Source organism: Meles meles, chromosome 2 (genome assembly GCF_922984935.1).
Source record: "Meles meles chromosome 2, mMelMel3.1 paternal haplotype, whole genome shotgun sequence".
NCBI classification, from domain to species: domain Eukaryota; kingdom Metazoa; phylum Chordata; class Mammalia; order Carnivora; family Mustelidae; genus Meles; species Meles meles.
Genome location: NC_060067.1, coordinates 28,996,908 through 29,015,195, shown reverse-complemented (window position 1 = coordinate 29,015,195; position 18,288 = coordinate 28,996,908). Strand labels below are relative to the sequence as shown.

Here is an 18,288-nt window from a genome sequence, read left to right as displayed (position 1 = left end):
GAGGAATGACCGTGTGTGGTTGTGGGGGCTCATCTTTTTCCTTCAGGTCTGTGGTGGTCAGGAATCTGAGGAAGCCAGAAGTCTCATGTGTCCATACTTTAGCCAACCTTGTCGAGGTGGGCCAGTGAGCCCCTAAAGCTGGAGTGGGACGGCAGTGGGAAATGAAGTAAGAGCCGTGGCCACTGGTAGAACTAAGGGAGGAATGGGGAGCAGTATTAGGGCCATCGTAAAGCTTCAGCCAGCGCTGTTAGAGGGCAAAGAGAGGTCTTGGCCAGCATTTGCTTGTTTAATGAGATCCACAACCTGATAGCAAGGCATAATGTAAATCATGAAAATCTAAAATTTTAAATAGTCAGATGTTATATACGATTCAGACAAAGATTCAGGACTCCCATCATGAAACCAGATAAGGCTTTGTTTAACTATAGGAAACTATCCACATTGTGCTTAAATTCTTTAATTAGGAGGGTAACTTTTCTCTGCATTTAAAAAAAAAAATGTCTATTTGAGGCCAAGTGGGAGGGGTTTATGTATGTTTTCTAAAGAGTGGCATCTTTTTGTTCTGTTTCTCCAGCGCCTACTTATATAATATAAAAGCAGCAAATGTTTGGTAGTCGTGTACAATAAACTTTTATTCTTCTCCATGTGCTGGGTATTGAGTTAGGGATCCAAAGATCAATACAGGATGGTCCTTCCATTAAAGGAACTTACAAACTCCAAGAACGACATGCGCCTGGAATCATTTAAAGCAGCACGATGTGGGCCTGGCTCTTGGGGTAATAGGAGTTCCGAGAAGGCAGAAGCTGTCCATCACAGAAAAAAAGAGCAAAATCCAATGTTGTAATAAAGGGTTTCAGTGAGGAAGATTTGGATCTCAGAAAAGACCCTATCTTTTTTTTTTTTTTCTTTTTGTATCCTCTAGATACAGTCATAGAGATCAGAATTGCGTGTGATAGCTCTGTACCTTCTCTTCAGTTCAGCAACTAAGTATCTTAGTTACTAGGGATTAATTTATTTAGAGAGACCAACGTAAATGAAAGAATGTTACGTGCCTACAGCCGCAGTGTGATACAGAACTTTCCTTAAATCTCGGGGGCTCTCCTTTCATGTATTGTGTTATGGTTTTCTTGTGTGGTCCTGAGTTTCTGGATTTTTCCCACATTTAAGAGTACTTTTTGTAAACACAGTTTTGCTGACCAGAGCCCCACCTATAGCGGGCTCTAGTATCTCTTCTCTTCATAGACTCATGGCCCAGCTTCTTGGTTCAGGCAGTCGTCACATTCCCAGACTGGCACGTGAGACTGGCTTATGTCAATAGTGTTTACCACAAAAGTGGAAGGTAGAGACCTTTCATTTGTCTTAGATTGATTTTGGAATTCAGGGGACTCCTTATGTCCTGAAGTGAGTCATTAGTCAGTAAAGAGTTCATTGAGACAATGAAATCACTATAAGCTTATAAGGTCTCTAAGGCAATCCCAAATGTGTTCCACAGAGCAGAAGTCTCTAAAAAATTTAATTTGGGAAGGCTGCGCATACCAGCCTCTTCTTGAAGAGTCCCAGTACCCATTAAACTCTCTGAGAAGAGCTGCAATGAAGAAACCTGTTTGATTTAAATATTTCTTAGAGTTCCATTCTGAAATAAGTTGGGTTTTTTGTTATTTGGTTTTTTGACTTATTGTATATTAACATTCTGAGACAGATATCTCTGGAAACATTTTCCAACCCATGGACTCTCACAAGCCCCGGATGACAGTATAATCAGAGACCTTGATAAATATCATGTAACGAGTTTCCCAGTCATCCCTTGGCTGACTAAGCACTGAGTAAGAAAGAAGTCTCTCAGACTTTTATTCACCCTGGCAAGGAGGTCATTGAGGAAAGGATTGTTCTCCGAAGAACTGAGGGCCCAGGCACTGGCTCAGTGTTACTGCGTACATGAGATTCGTGAAGTTACTGTGGCAGAGTCATTAGCGAACAGCCATCAGATTATTGGGGCCTATGATAAACTCCACCAAACTGTAATAAAATTCAGATGTTGCCAAGTCAAACATCACACTACAGTAGATGGTGATGTATTTAGATAGAAATTTTAAGAATGCTTTGTGACAAGGGCGCCTGCGTGGCTCAGTGGGTTAAGCATCTGTCTTCGACTCAGGTCATGATCTCAGGGTCCTGGGATTGAGCCCTGCATCGGGCTCCCTGCTCAGCAAGGTGTCTGCTTCTCCCTCCGCCTTTCTCCTCCCCCCCACTCATGCATGCTCTCTGTTTCTCTCTCTCTCTGAAATAAAGAAAATCTTAAAAAAAAATGCTTTGTGGCAGCAGATAGTGTGGACCCATCGTGAGTCTGGTAACCTGCCTGAAGATTCCTGTTGTGCTGGTTATCATCTCATTATCTCACTCACTTTATACAGCTGCCTTGTAACACAGGTGTTATTTTTAGTATTACTCAGAAGAGGGAAATGAAGCTTGGTGGGTTGAACAAGCTGCCTGAGGCCACCAGCTAGTGTCCAGTGGGTCTAGGGCCTGAACCAAGCCCACACGATTTTCATCCCATGCTCTTACTAAGCCTATGCTAGTTCTCACCAAACTGCTAAGCATGAAATACAAGCCGTGGTCTTTTGAGTCTAAACGCACACGTCTCACATCTCCCTATTTTACTCCCACCTCTAAATCACCTCTCCTGGCTTTCCGGCAGTCAGTTCGCTTTGCCAACCAACTACATCCACGGCTCCTCTAGAATACAGTGTTGCTTTTGTGAAAACTTGATTTGTAGCAGATGGTCCCTGTTTTGGCTCATCTGAAAAATTTCTAAAGCAGTTGTCTACATGTTACCGGATTATAAACAGATTTCTACTACAACATTCTTTTGTTAAAATCAGTACTCTTCAGTAGGCGTGAGAAGCACTGTGTTAAACAAAATGGATATATTTTTGTGCAACAGAAGAACTTCTGAGAGCTAATTTGTGCTCAGGATCTTTAAAAGGAGGGCACAGTTGCCGAATGTATTTGATGATCAGAAATCTCTTGGGGGAACCCTCATTACTGTCTTGAGCGTGTTACTAGTAATGATCTTTGAATGTGTTCCCCTGCTCCTACTGTTTTTCTCAGAGAGGCTCTCCTCTTGTTTCTGCTTTTGTTATTATAATAGTAGTGATTCAAACCAGAAGATATTTTGTTAAAATAACATGGTATGAATTATGTCCTGACCAAAAAGAGTGGGTACTCCTCGGTTGTTGGATGAATTGTCAGTTGCTTTTGGATGCTGTGGCAACTGTATATTTCAGCTAGATTTTGGTGGAAGGCATTGTTCCTGTCTCTTGACGAGTTTAAGTTAATAGGGTACTCTCCATCAGAATTATGCATTCTGGATTTTCCCTTTGTGTGTGTGTGTGTGTGTGTGTGTGTGTGTGTGTGTGTCTGTTATTTTCCTATTCTCACTTCCCGTGGCACCATATATATTAAATCTTTTTTAGGAGAATAAACTTTACTATCACAGGTTCATAGATTCTGCTTATAAAACTACTTCTCCTGTAAATTTAAAGCTCACGGTTTTAGATACTTACTGTAATAACACTTTGTCTTCTTGGGTTTTCAGGAAACAGATGTGGTACCAGACACCAGGCTTTTGGACAAATTTAGTCAGATTACACCGCAGCTTTTTACCCCACCAGATGACACGATCCCAGATCCACTACTGGAGACCTTGTACATCATGGACTTCTTTATTGCTTTGGCAATTTGCAACACAGTAGTGGTTTCTGCTCCCAACCAACCCCGACAAAAGGTAAGGTCTCTAATACAAGCAAGGGTTACTTTCCAGAGGAGGACTTTGGGTTTAAATGTACTTATACTGGCCTTGTTATGTGGATAATAATTAATGCTAAATGATAATAACAATACCAGCTAACATACATCACTTAATCTCTGCTCTGTAACTACGATATTCTAAGTGATTTATTGGTATTAACATGTTACCCTCCCAATAACCGCATAAATCAGGTAATAGTACTCCATTATTCCCCATTTTATAATTGAAGGTAAGTAATCTTCCTGGGATTTCAGGGCCAATTTGTGGGGGAAGTGAGATTTGAACCCATGAAGTATGGCTCAGTGCTGTTCGACTGTTTTGCCTCTAGAAGGATAGCTGATGAGAACAGCTCTAACAGAATGGGGTTCTGTTCATTTTGCCTAGTTTCTTTACCAAATTGAAGCTTCTTCGAGGCCTCTGAGACTTGCCACATCATATGCATTATGTCAAGCAAAATATAAAGTATCGGATTCATTATTATGTTTAATGAAAATGTACCATTTTCCTGTACCAGTTGGGTTAGTTCTAATTAGTTCTAACCTAATTTAAAATCCAATATATTTATAATGTATCAAGATGCTGCAGTTCCCACAAAAGCTAGATCGAAAAAGTCAATTTACAGTTTAGAATTTATGGAAAAATTCATTTTCAATTAAAAAGAAGAACTTGTTTTAAAGACCGGTGATTCACCCCACGCTGTGCTAGCTTCCTTGTGTATAACTTTCTTCCCTTTTGCACATATCCACTTAAAATTCAATTTGCGATGCAACCCAATTACATTTTAATTTTCCATCAGATCATTTTCTTTTAGCAACTTCAGAGGTGGTCAACTTTAACATAAAAATAACTTACTTCCAATTAAGCTTTTATTTGATCAGAAAACTGTGCTTTTGTAAGACTTTCGGCTAGAGAGTTTCTCTTTAGAAAGTGATTATGTAATTAGAGAATAAAGCACTGGATGTTCTTTTTTTCTCTTCATGTGATAATTTTTCTCATACATCTGTTTCCAAAGTAGGCACCTCTTGGTGTTTTTTGTTTGAAAAATACTGTCGCCTTATCCCTAAAGAATATAATACCCTGTGGTCTGAAAGAAGGTCTCTACAGGTAGAAGAGCCTAAGCTTCATGATATTTTGAGGTAATGACAGAGACGATGAATAATAAGGAGCTAAACAGAATCTACAAAGAAGATGAAACCTCACCTGTGCTGGTTTCTTTTCATTTCTGAGTTCCGATACGTGTGAAAATTGGCCAACATGTGTCTCTCCAACTGTCAGAAGATTAATAATTTTTAGGAAAAAACTTTAAATATCTTGGGCATTTCTGAATGACAAAATTTTAGGATCTAACTAATTGGCCTTCATAATTAATATTAAATTCTGCATTTAATCACGTAAATATTACGAGCTAGAAAAACATCAGGCTAAAAATTACAAAAAATTCTGTAATAGAAATTATAATAGAGACTCCCATTCATTGTGAATTTCTGCTGATAAGTGATAATTTCTGCTGATAATTCTTATGTACGTCAGTTTCTTTACTGGCCTTTTTAAGACAACAGAAAAAGTCATAGTAACAACCTCTTATAGAATCTGGAGGGGGAAAGGGAAAAAAGCCCATCTTGTTTGTTCATTTATTTATTTATTTGACAGAGATCACAAGCATGCAGAGAGGCAGGCAGAGAGAGAAGGGGGAAGCAGGCTCCAAGCAAAGAGCCTGATGCGGGGCTCGATCCCAGGACCCTGAGATCATGACCTGAGCTGAAGGCAGAGGCTTAACCCACTGAGCCACGCAGGCGCCCCATCTTGTTAATTGTTTGACTTAACTTTCTTCCAGTGTTTTGAATGTGTATTATTGCTCAACTTGTTTCTTATGTTGTTCACACAATTTAAAAAAATTTTATATTGTTCACACAATTTTTACATTTTTATAGGTTTTCCAGTTTCACCCCATAGGCTTTCTAAACTTTATTTTTAAAATATTCAAGAAGATATTGCTGTTTTGCTATTTTTGAATACTTAATTGGCTTATTGTTTTTAAATTGCTATTGCTAGGATGTACACAATAAATATTATGGATTATCTATATTTTAAGTTATTCATTAGGAAACACTAATGTTGAATGCTCACTGGTAGCAATAGTAGCATTTTGTGTTTTGCTATCGTTTGTCACATCTCTTTCTGAATGGTTGTAGAAATTATAATGCCATCAACATTAGCACATATTTTTTCTTATGGCCATTTTTATTTTTGCTCAGGAGGCAGTTTTATGTGTGAAGCAGGCTCCTGGCTGTTTAAAGAGTGGTAACTCTTTCCTTGTCTAATTTTTTTCCTGGTTTGACTTTAACATTGTTATCTACTGCTTTTTTTATTGTATTACTGAGACTCTCTGGCATCTTCTCTCCTAGATTGGGCTCTCCTCACTTAGTGGCATGCCTATCAAGTCCTTGGAAGAGATTAAAAACCTCTTCCAGAGATTGTCTGTCCGAAGATCAAGTTCACCATTGCTGGCTGGTGGGAAAGAGCCCTCTTCTGGGGTCCCAAATGCCTTTGTGAGCAGACTCTCTCTCTTTAATCGAATGAAACTAGCTTCCCCAGTGGAGGAAGAGGCCTCGCACGGGAGCGAGTGCCCCCAGGGCTCTGGGGACTCTCCTTGCCCTCCAGATACAGAGAAACAGAACAGTGATCCTGGCCTCCTGGAGGGCGAGGCCGCACCCTCCCCTGGACAGCCCTTGACCTCCACCCTGTGTTACGAGGCGGAGAGCCCCGATGAAGCGGCCTTGGTGTATGCGGCCAGGGCTTACCAGTGCACTTTACGCTCCCGGACCCCAGAGCAGGTGGTGGTGGACTTCGCCGCTCTGGGGCCATTAACATTTCAACTCCTACACATCCTGCCCTTCGACTCCGTAAGAAAAAGAATGTCTGTGGTCGTTCGGCACCCCCTTTCCAACCAAGTCGTGGTGTATACAAAGGGTGCTGACTCGGTCATCATGGAGTTGCTCTCGGTGGCTTCCCCGGGTGAGTTCATACTGCGCAGAGCATGGAAGGGTATATGCACGGTTCAGTGATCGAAAGGCCAGTCTCGATGGTTTTATAAAGAGAAACATGTGTATATTTGGGGATCAGCTGCACTTTGTAAATGGGGGAAGCTGCCTAGGATTTGGTGAGAATGCATGTAAGACCTGGGTGCACATCTGGCCTCTGTCATCGGCGGTATCTTGGTAAAGTTACCTACCTCTTCTGTGTTCAACAAATGGGGAGGGGCCTACCTGTTGTATAGGTTCCTTGGAGGTTTGATGGCATACCGTGTCCACTACACATAGAGCCTCTGCCCAGTGCCGCCCCACTGGCAAGTGTTCTGTGAACGGCAGCTAGAATGATGACGGTTCTTGTTACTATTGTCATTGATGGTGTGGGAACGGTGTTTGTATTAAGTGCTTGGTACTTGCCTCTTCCCAGGAGGAAGGGAACACGGGAAAGATTTATTCAGGGTCCCTTTTATAAATGTGCATTTGGGATTCAAAACTACAAGGTCTTTTGTTTGTTGTGGGTTGGAAACTATACCATGGTTTGTAAACACATCTCTGTAATTGGGCAGACTGGTGGGAATACTTGTTTTGTTAATTATTTCAGATGGAGCAAGTCTGGAGAAACAGCAGATGATAATAAGGGAGAAAACCCAGAAACACTTGGATGACTATGCCAGACGGGGCCTACGCACTTTATGTATAGCGAAGAAGGTGAGGCTACTGGAGTCGGGCCCATCGTGTTCATTCTTTCGCTCGGGTGGCCCTCACTGCTTGGGGTCGAGCATGCATCAAACCCTGATCCGCACGGTTGGGAAGCTCTTGGATCGCAGGCTCTCTATTCACAGCGTCTGCTTCCATATGCATTGATTGGTTGGAGTTTGTTCTCAGTGTTTTGCCAGAAGGACACCTGAAAGTTCTGTTTCCAGAGTTCTCCCCTGTTTCAGTGTGTCTGTGAGTGCTTTAGTATGTTAGCTGCAGTGTGGCTGGAAATAAAAATCTACAAGTCCCTAGACCTACTTTCTTTTCCCTCTTTGTAAATATCATCCCTGCATTAAATGTTCTTTGGAAAGAATGAGGCCAGAGACTGGCCTTAATTTTCCCCTAAAGGTCTCACAATTTTTCCTTACATGCTCATAAGTCTTTATCTATCAATCCAAGTAATTTTATTAAATGTTATATCAGTATGGATTATTCTCTTGTTGAGAATAATCCTGAGATGTTGTGTATGCTTTCTAAAACACTGAAGTAGTAAGGAAGAAGACAGAACTCCAAGGAGTTGAGGGGTTAGATTACCAGACCCTCCCCTGAAGACATGGGGGAAACAGACCTGGAGCCCTTTTCAAGTGAATCGGTCACGTTTTTATGCCAGTAGGATGCGGCTTGGGTATTGACCAAGTCAAGCTTCTCAGCTGCAATGAGAGAGTCGAGTGGGGGGTTGAGACAAGAGAAGGCTGTCTTACGGGGAAGGGAAGGGAGTTAGCTGTAGAGGTGTAACAGAGACTTTGATGAACACAGAAGAACATGAAACAAAGAACGACAAGCCCATGGAAGGGAAATGCTAGAAAAGAACCAAGAAATTCATCTTGCCACCTCTTTGCCTCTTCTCCCTATAACACTCCCCCACCCCACTTCCTCTCCCTCTAAACCCTGTGGTTAATTTTTTTGCTGTGTTAGAAGCCAGAGTATTGATTTCACTCTGTCATTCTGAGCTCCAATGAGTATAAAAGACAGGTAGATACATGCAATTCAAAGTCTCAGTGCATGAATTGCAATTCATTATGATTTCCTCCTGGAAGCCTGAATTGGAGACTATACTAGAACCTAAGGCAAACATAGGGATCTCTTGTTTCTTCACCAAATTCTAGTTCTTACGATCTGCCTTAGGGCACCTGGGATCTGTTGCAGACTCTTAGTCAACACTTAGTCAACCAGCTGCATCGAAAGTTTCAAGATCAAAGGAAAAGGAGAGAGTTCTACCTTTTCAAGTGGAATGATCCTGCCCCTGATAAAAATGCAGCCCAGGGGCGCCTGGGTGGCTCAGTGGGTTAAAGCCTCTGCCTTCAGCTCAGGTCATGATCCCAGGGTCCTGGGATCGAGCCCCGCATCGGGCTCTCTGCTCCGCAGGGAGCCTGCTTCCTCCTCTCTCTCTGCCTGCCTCTCTGTCTAGTTGTGATTTCTCTCTGTCAAATAAATAAAATATTTAAAAAAAAAAAAAATGCAGCCCAGTAGATATCAGATTCGTCCTAGGTCCACTGGGAAACTTGAAATGTAGATTTCTCTCTCTATGGCAACCTAAAGAAGGAAAATGTACCATGGATTCCTTCTCCAGGAATTCCATTGAATTTCTTCTGGAAGAGTCCTTCCTTGTTTCACATGTATGGTTCCCTCCCTCTTCTAACTTTTTCAAATAACTACCCCGTAAACTAATCATCAGAAGATACCGGTGGTGCTGCTTGCCCCCCTAATACTTGGAACTGAGCAGTCCTGACACCACTTTCTCCACTGTGCCGTTAAGATCTTTCTAGACTTAACTACCAAGTGGAGACCTCTTCCAATAGCATAGTCCCTGGCTTAATTAAATTAATCCCTTTTCATCATATATGATGCCTAGGATTTCCGAGAGGTACTGAGCTAGTGGGGCCATCCATCATCAGTGTTACAGTCGTTTGATCTCAGAAAGCTTGTGGCATGAGGAATGAAGACAGGATTACCTAGCTTGGATCGGTCTAAGCTTGGATTACCTAGTGGTCGGTCCTGGCAGGATCCTGCAAGACGATATGACCTTTCTCATAGCTCTTTTCTCCCCCGCACTGCAGGTCATGAGTGACGCTGAATACACAGAGTGGCTAAGAAACCATTTTTTAGCTGAAACCAGCATTGACCACAGGGAAGAATTACTCCTTGAATCTGCCATGAGGTTGGAGAACAAGCTCACTTTACTTGGTAGGTAGACTCTCTTGTATGGTCAAAATAGAGAACTTTGGAAAACACTGGGTAGTTCTCAGTTTAAAGTCATTCACCAGTGGTTTGCCCCCCACACACCACCACTTTGATCTGATAGAGCAAGTAGTTCTCCACCCTGTCCAGTCTGATCTGTACCCCATTTCTAATTCTTTTCATTCTGCTTTCCACTGTAGTAAACTAGACGTCATTTATGGTGGGATCAGGGTGGTCATCTTTAAGAAGATCATTTAAAACCTGATAGAATATCAAGTCAAATACATATCCTGGTTCCAGAGGCCATCCAGTTGAAGTTTCTTCCCGGGCGTTGGTTAAAGTGCTTGAAATGTGCAGTCTTTCGAATCTGCACGTCAAATCTCTCATATTTAGAGGAAACTTTAGAGCACCGAGCAGTTCGTTGACCCATTCAAAGTCCCGTGCTACTAGCTGGCAGAGCTGGAGGGAGACTCAAATCTGCCTAGTTCCAGGGCTGACGTTCTTTACTCTGGGCCTACTATTGGACCAATGAAATTTGTTTCTTTCTCTTCTCTTATGTCCTGATTGCAGCTAAAGAATGCACAGCGGACACTTCTTGTCCAGACTGAGCTGCATCCTGAAATCACCTGCAGCACTTTAAACTATTCTCAGGGGTTCTGATTCCATTGATCTGACATGTGGCTGGGGCGTTTGTATATTTAAAAGCTCCCCAAGGAAGGCTGAGAGGCAGCCAGGGTTGAGAATCCCCCCGTCTCAAGAGTCTGGAGATTTAAACTCTAATCTGAGTGCTCACATACCGGGAGACCTGTCTCTGAGCTCCATTCCTCTGGTTCACAGAAGAACAAGGATCTCACTTCGTATGGAGCAAGAAGAGTGATGATAACTAATCTGTGTCCTTTCTCTGTGCAGTGTCCATAGTACGGGTCCACGTTTCCTCTGAAATTCCAAACTCAAAAATGCTCTGTGGGTTTAAGGCCAGAATGCATTTGGCTATAAAATCAGTCCTGATTTGATAAGATTTTATGAGTCTTTATTATCCTAATTAGTACAAACATTATAAATTTTGCTACAGAAATCTTAATATGCTTCATTAGCGGATATTTCAAAAACCTAGATGCACTACATTACCTTTCTAAAATCTGAAAAACTTTCAAATTCCAAAGCTTATCTGGCCCCCGTTGGTTTAGAAAAGGGACTTGCAGACTTGTAATATCTATTTTCAATGCTCTTTCATAACATAAGCAACTTATTGGCAAGGGCATTCCTCAAACGCCTGCCTTACCGTCAGGAGTACCACAGAATTATAAAATTATAGAGCAAAGTTACATAAGTAACTGAAACTACGAGCTTTCCTCAGTTTACAGAGAGGGAAGCTAACCAAAAGGAGAATAAGTAAGTTTAATAAGCTCAGTGATTCCTAAGGCTTCCTTCCCCAGATATGATATTGTATATGATTTTGGCTGGGTCTTCACACTTGCTTTGAATGCCCGGAAGCTACTGGAACCGTGTGTAGCTCAGGATGGCGCTAACAGAGTTCCATTATAGCCCAGGTGAGCTTCTGCTGGCTTTGATTTCTCACAAGCCCTTTGCATCCGGCTGTCTTTTAGGTGCTACAGGCATTGAAGACCGTCTGCAGGAGGGAGTCCCTGAGTCCATCGAGGCCCTTCAGAAAGCCGGCATCAAGATCTGGATGCTGACAGGGGACAAGCAGGAGACAGCTGTCAACATAGCTTATGCGTGCAAACTCCTGGAGGCGGATGACAAACTCTTTATCCTCAATACCCAGAGTAAAGTACGTATAATGAGACTGAATCTGTCCTTTTCCTTTTTCTTAGCCAGGGGAGCGTTTGTGATTGGATGACTGTAGGGAGGAAAAAACCCCCAGTAACCCTTAGCTGGATAATCATGTCTTCTATTTAGCAGCCTACCTTGTACTTGGGAAGGTACCGTACTCCTTCTAAAGGCTTCATGGTTAAACATGATTCAAAAGAATTATTGCTAAAGAACGTTGCGTCTTATTTTTTATTTGCCTCCCCTCCCCCATATTCAGTTTCCAGGGATTTAAGATTTAGCCCATAACGGCAAAATATATCAAGTTCTGGGACAGGACTATACCTCTATTTCAAGTGGAGGTGGTTATTTCTATCAAAATCAGTTGAACACTTTAATATATTTATGGTTAATTACAAAAATGGACTCTCGGGATAATTATGCCCTCTAGTGGTAATTCTTAGGTATGGTGCTGTTGAGAATATCGCATTTCAAATTGTTCTCAGGGAAGGGAATTTTTTTTTTTTTTTCCTTAAGAAGGAATTTAAGAGGTTTGGATCCACCTTATTTTTTAAATTATCCTGCCTCACCCCCATTAATCTCTAACACAAGTGTTCTGATCAGTTAAACAGGCATTTTAAAAAAGTTTTTCCAATATGGTAATATTCTCTGAGATTTGTGCATGTTATTTAATTAGCTTGGAAAACCTTCCTCCCTCCTTCCTCAATAGTCAGACTTAATCAATGACATCCATTCTCTGGCAGCATCCTGCCTTTCAGAAATCCTCTGGAGTTTCCCATCTGGATCCCATCTTGGGGTTCTGTCACAGGCTGCCATGTTTGGTTAGCCATGTTTTTAAGGTCGGGCCTCAGCCAATACCTAACCAGATCATACATTTTAAGGAAAGAGAATTTTCCTTATTCAACACAGAATGAGGTCTCCTTGGCAGTTGTCTGTGGCCCAGAGAGCCATAACCAAAATCACTAGGCAGCCTCCAGTATCAGCAGGGGCTGAACACAAGAAAATTGTCATTAGTCATTTTGGTCACTAAAATGACTGTGCTAGGGGTGCCTGGGTGGCTCAGTCGTTAGGCGTCTGTCTGCCTTCGGCTCAGGTCATGATCCCAGGGTCCTGGGATCAAGCCCTGCATTGGGATTCCTGCTCAGTGGGAAGCCTGCTTCTCCCTCTCCCACTCCCCTTGCTTGTGTTCCCTCTCTCGCTGTGTCTCTCTCTGTGTCAAATAAATAAATAAAATCTTTTTTTTTTTAATTTTTTTTAATTAAAGATTTTATTTATTTATTTGACAGACAGAAATCACAAGTAGGCGAGAGACAGGCAGAAAGAGGAGGAAGCAGGCTCCCCATAGTGCAGAGACCCTGATGCGGGGCTCGATCCCAGGACCCTGGGACCACAACCTGAGCTGAAGGCAGAGGCTTAACCCACTGAGCCACCCAGGCGCCCTAAATAAATAAAATCTTAAAAAATAAAAAAAAAAATAGAAAGATAAATAAAATGGCTGTGCTATAAGGTTGGTAGGCCCCAGGTTCATGTGCTTGGCCTGCCTGTGATCAGGTATGTGACCTTGGGGAGTTTTCTTCTGGGCCTTTTACTTAACCTGTGATGTAAGAGTAATACCTATTTGGTAGGGTTGTTGTGGGCATGAAATGAGAAAATGTAGATTATAAATTAAACATGTAGTGCCTGGCAGAGAAAAGGGGCTTAATGAACATTAAAAAAGAAAAGTCAATTCTTGATGTTTGATTTTGATGCTTTCGTGAGCAGTAAAGTCATTAGGATTGCAGAACTTATCTGTAAACATATAATTTATAGTTAGAGGCATTTAAAACTTAACAATTCAAGAAGTCTTTTTGCAGTATCCACTATGGGCTGTTCTAAGTGCAAAAAATAAATTTTTTTACTATTGAAAGCTATTCCACCTTGTGTGAATTTTCCAGATAATTAAACAGTACACAGTGAACGTAATTTAGTTTTGTGGTGATTCAAGTCCAAGTATATAAAATGCCAGGCACATAGTAGGGGCTCAGTGACTATTATTAGTTTTTTTCCTCCACTCCTTCCTCTCCAGCAGGAGATGTTAAGAATTAAAAAAAGAAAGATCGTTGAACCTGGTTTGTCACTTAGTGAAGAAATTATGCCTGTGACATTCTAAGTGGGCCACCTGGAAACTAGTAGAACATCTGGTCATTTTTTTAGTGTAGTCACTCAGCTTTATGAATTTCCATCAACTCCTATTCCTAAATTTGTAAGTTGGATTACAATAAATGTAGCCACTTATAAACTTTACACAGTTTCCATTTTCATAAAAGTTTTGGGTTTTTTTTCAGGACGGGGTTAATACAATCCTATCTTGGATAACTTATTTATTAAGATTTTATTTATTTATTTGAGATAGCACAACTGAGAGAGAGAGAGAGAGAGCGAGAGTGAGCATGAGCCAGGGGTGGGAGGGGGCAGAGGAAGAGAGAGAAGCAGGCTCCTGGTTGAGGCTGAGCCAGGAGCCGGACATGGGACTCGATCCCAAGACCCTGAGCCTAAGGCAGATGCTTAACTAACTGAGCCATGTAGGCGGCCCCCATATCATGGATCATTTACTGCTTTGTGATACTTAAAGCTCTTTCAGGATCCATCATCTAATTTTTTGAGGTTTATTTTTATGATTTCATTTAAAATTTTCTCCTGAGATAATAACTCTTTATTTTCCTGTTATAAGAGACTTTCTCATATGAGATCTTCCTTGGCAGTTATAACAAGTAGACAGATCAGATAAAATTATCCTCATTTTTATAGGCTGAAACTCCAAAAGGTTGTGACTTGTCTAAGTACCCCCCGCTGAAAACGTGTCACGTGTGTTTTGTATTGTATTATGTATTATGTAACCTGTATTTATCTATCTATAGTTATTCTCATTATTCATGGAGTTAAATTCTATAAAGTTGCCCTAAACACTGAATTAGTGAATACGGAACTATTACCCCCGGAGGAAGCATAGGTTCCCATAAGCCTTTGGTTGCAACATTTTGTTTTGTCAACCAATCAGTTTATAACCTTGTTCCGTGTGTGTTTCTCTTTAACAACAACTTACTATATATGTATGGTTGATTCAATAAAATTGAATTCATGGCCAATAGCACTATAACTCAGGCCTGCGTGAGGCTTATCTCCTCTTTCTGCAAGGCACATCACAACCTTCTTATATATAGGACGACTCAGTGGCACTTCTGCACGAGGCTTGGAGACCATTTTAAATGATGAAATGAAGAAAAAGAAACATACAGAAAATGTGTCACCAGGGCACCTGGGTGGCTCAGTCAGTTAAGTGTCTGCCTTCTTCTCAGGTCATGATCCCGGGTCCTGGGATCGAGTCCCCTGTTGGGCTCCCTGCTTGGTGGGGGGCTTGTTTCTCCATCTGCCTGCTGCTTCCCCTGCTTGTGCTCACTGTGTCTCTGTGTCAAATAAATAAATAAAATTTTTTAAAAAGAAAAGGAAGGAAAAGAAAAGGTATCACCCAATAAGGGTACTTATTTACAGTATGGGAGCTGACGTTAAGAAGACGGAGCATCTCCTCATTCGATTTCAGCTGGGGTCCTATCACACAACTCAAATTTTTCTCTCTGTGCATGTCCACAAATGACCACAAAACACTACAAGTACTGATTATAGGATTCCAGATCAATTTTAGCAAGTAAGTGAATTCACACATAGAGAATCTACAAATAAGGACATTGAGAGTGTGTGTGTGTGTGTGTGTGTGTGTATTATACATATTTCTAAAATGAAAATGTTAATTTATAAACGAAATATATATTCAAAGGGATAAAAACATCTAGAATCATAAAACTATGGATAATTTAGGTTTACATTTTGGAGGGCAACCACTCAAGACTTTATTCTATGCACTACGAGCATGCAAAGGCTGTATTTGTAGTATTGTATTTTTTCACTTAATGTATACCTTCAGTATCATCTCATGTTGATACGCTGATTTTCAATGACGTCAGGCTGTGTTACCTTCTAAATGTATCATTTTAATGTAACCAAACTCTAGAAGGTTTTCAAAAATAATTTTTTGCTATAATATTGAGCATATAAAGGGCTTGTCATTTGTCTTTGTCCTCATACACTTTCCCTAGGAGGTTTTTGAGTTGTATAGGGTCAGATTTGTTCCTAACGTCCAGGTTGCTGGGTAGCACCATTTTAAAGCTGAAATTCTGGGGCGCCTGGGTGGCTCAGTCGATTAAGTGTCTGCCTTCAGCTCAGGTCAGGATCTCAGGGTCCTGGAATCGAGCCCTGTGTTGGGCTCTCTGCTCAGTGGGGAACCTGCTTCTCCCTCTCCCTCTCCCCCTGCTTGTGCTCTCTCTTTGTGCTCTCTTTAAGATTTTAAAATCTTAAAAAATAACATTGGAGGTCTTGTGTGTAGGCTTCTGTAGTTATGAAATCTTTCTTGTGTCATGTTACGTATCTATATCTATTTCTTCTCAATCCATTTGATTTTGTCGTGGGCTGAGAAATACTTGATTAAGTAGCATTTGAAATAAGAGTGAATGACCTCTGAGTGAGGGGTTCCCTTATGAATAAACTTTCAGTTTTGGGTATTTTCTTTTCTTTTCTTTCAGTCTTAACGTCTAAACTTAAATTCAGGGCTCCTGGATTTTGTTAGGTTCTGTCCTTGGTGATCCCCTGACACAGTAATTTCTGGATAATTTTATTATTAGTCTTCTTGAGTAGAATCCATCCAGTAAGTATTCAGTGACTGATGTGACTCTCTTTTAGGCATTGTGAAGGCTTCAAAAGTAAATTAAAAATGATATCTATCTTCATAGTACTTCTGACTCTGTGGGGGTGAGGAGAGTAGAGAAATGTATTCAAACCAGCATGACCAGCACCACTGACAACATCTCAACCAGAATGTAAGCTCCAAGAGAGCACAGATTTTTTTTTTTTTTGGCACTCGTTGGTCAATCCCCAGGGCCTAGAATGTTTTCTAATATAAAGTGGTTTCTCAATAAATACTTAGTGAATGAATGAATGAATGAATGCTGAATCCAAAAGAAGGTAACAGTGCTAATAACTATTGCTTTAAATGCCGTGCCTTGCCTACACAAGGAGCGCGTGTTCTCTCATCCATTCTTCACGATGACCTTATGATGTGTAGACATTTGCATTTTTTTTTAAGATTTTCTTTATTTATTTGACAGACAGAGATCACAAGTAGGCAGAGAGGGAGGCAGAGAGAGAGGGAGGAAGCAGGCTCCCTTCTGAGCAGAGAGCCCGATGCGGGGCTCGATCCCAGGACCCTGAGATCATGACCTGAGCTGAAGGCAGAGGCTTTAACCCACTGAGCCACCCAGGTGCCCCGACATTTGCATCTTTCACGTGAAAAAGTTGAGGCTCCAAGAGGCGACATAATTTGCCTAAAGTCAAGCAGGTAGTAAGTGGTCGAAAAAGATCAGAGGACTCTCGAGGGTGCCTATCTGAGAAGGGAAATTATACAAATAAAGAAATTCTAAGTTATTTTTAGTCATAGCACTGTACGTGAGATGTCTTCTATCCTATGACCTGGTGCCCACAGAGACATGGAAATCTCTGCGGAAGAGCTGGGAGGGCTTGGGAAGTAACTGATGACTCACTACACGGGGTTGCCTTGACACAGCAGTTGCTAAAGAATGACAATGATAAATTACCTGGATATCGCCATCAAGGGACCCCTAGGGCTAACTGTCTTGACCTCTTGTCTCAAGGATGCCTGCGAGAGGCTGATGAGCACAATTCTGAAGGAACTTCAGGAGAAGAATCCAGCCTCTCTAGAGCGAGTGTCACCGCGGAAGGGTGTGTCCCAGCTTCCAGCCACACAGGACTCCCGGCTGCGGGCTGGCCTCATCATCACCGGGAAGGCCCTGGAGTTTGCTCTGCAGGAGAGTCTGCAGAGGCAGTTCCTGGAGCTGACTGCCTGCTGTCAGGCTGTGGTCTGCTGCCGAGCCACCCCCCTGCAGAAGAGCGAGGTGGTGAAATTGGTTCGCAACCATCTCCGGGTGATGACGCTGGCCATCGGTGAGAGGGGAGGGGATCCGGCCGCACGCTGCTCTCTTTCCTGCCACATCCGGCGCTGCTTTCTGTCTGTCCTCCCTCCCATATGCCTGTTTATCCTTCTGTCTGTCCTTTTCCATCCCCACGTTCCTTCTCCCTTTTTTCCCTTCTTACTCTCCACTCTCTACTCCTTCCCCACTTTCCCTTCCTCGCCTATTTGACCACCTGCTATGAACCGTGTAGTAGGAATGTGACATGGAAAACAATACAAGGGCGCCTGTGTGGCTCAGTCCGTTAAGCATCTGCCTTTGGCTCATGTCATGATCCCAGGGTCTGAGGTCAAGCCCCCTATCGGGCTCCCTGTTCTGTGGGAAGCCTGCTTCTCCCTCTCCCACTCCCCCTGCTTGTGTTCCCTTTCTTGCTGTGTTTCTCTTTGTCAAATAAATAAGTAAAGTCTTAAAAGAAAAAGAAAAGAAAGAAAAAACAGTAAGGTAGGGCCTTGGGTTGCTTGTCAGATCACCAAATCCACCAAGGCAAGGAGGATCAATGTACTGAATCCTAGAACTGCCAAGTCTAGGAGTGCCACCTTCAGAAGAGTTGAATTCAGGGGCATGAACAAATCATTTAAGTATTCATTCAGCAGATATTTATTGAGTGCCTTCTGTTTATCAGACATTTTGCTAGGCAGTGGAGATAAAAGAG

General features: G+C 41.9%; 1 protein-coding gene across 4 annotated transcripts in view; it reads left to right on the top strand.

The window, feature by feature from the left end:
• The window catches only part of ATP10D (ATPase phospholipid transporting 10D (putative)), a 108,616-nt gene that overhangs the window by 68,007 nt on the left and 22,321 nt on the right, over window positions 1-18,288 (top strand). For all 4 annotated transcript variants that reach the window (XM_045997778.1, XM_045997777.1, XM_045997779.1 and 1 more), the window contains exons 11-16: window positions 3,596-3,784; window positions 6,214-6,823; window positions 7,439-7,545; window positions 9,651-9,777; window positions 11,379-11,563; window positions 17,301-17,610. In XM_045997778.1, coding sequence (XP_045853734.1) covers window positions 3,596-3,784; window positions 6,214-6,823; window positions 7,439-7,545; window positions 9,651-9,777; window positions 11,379-11,563; window positions 17,301-17,610 — 1,528 coding nt within the window. The remainder of the gene's footprint in view (window positions 1-3,595; window positions 3,785-6,213; window positions 6,824-7,438; window positions 7,546-9,650; window positions 9,778-11,378; window positions 11,564-17,300; window positions 17,611-18,288) is intronic.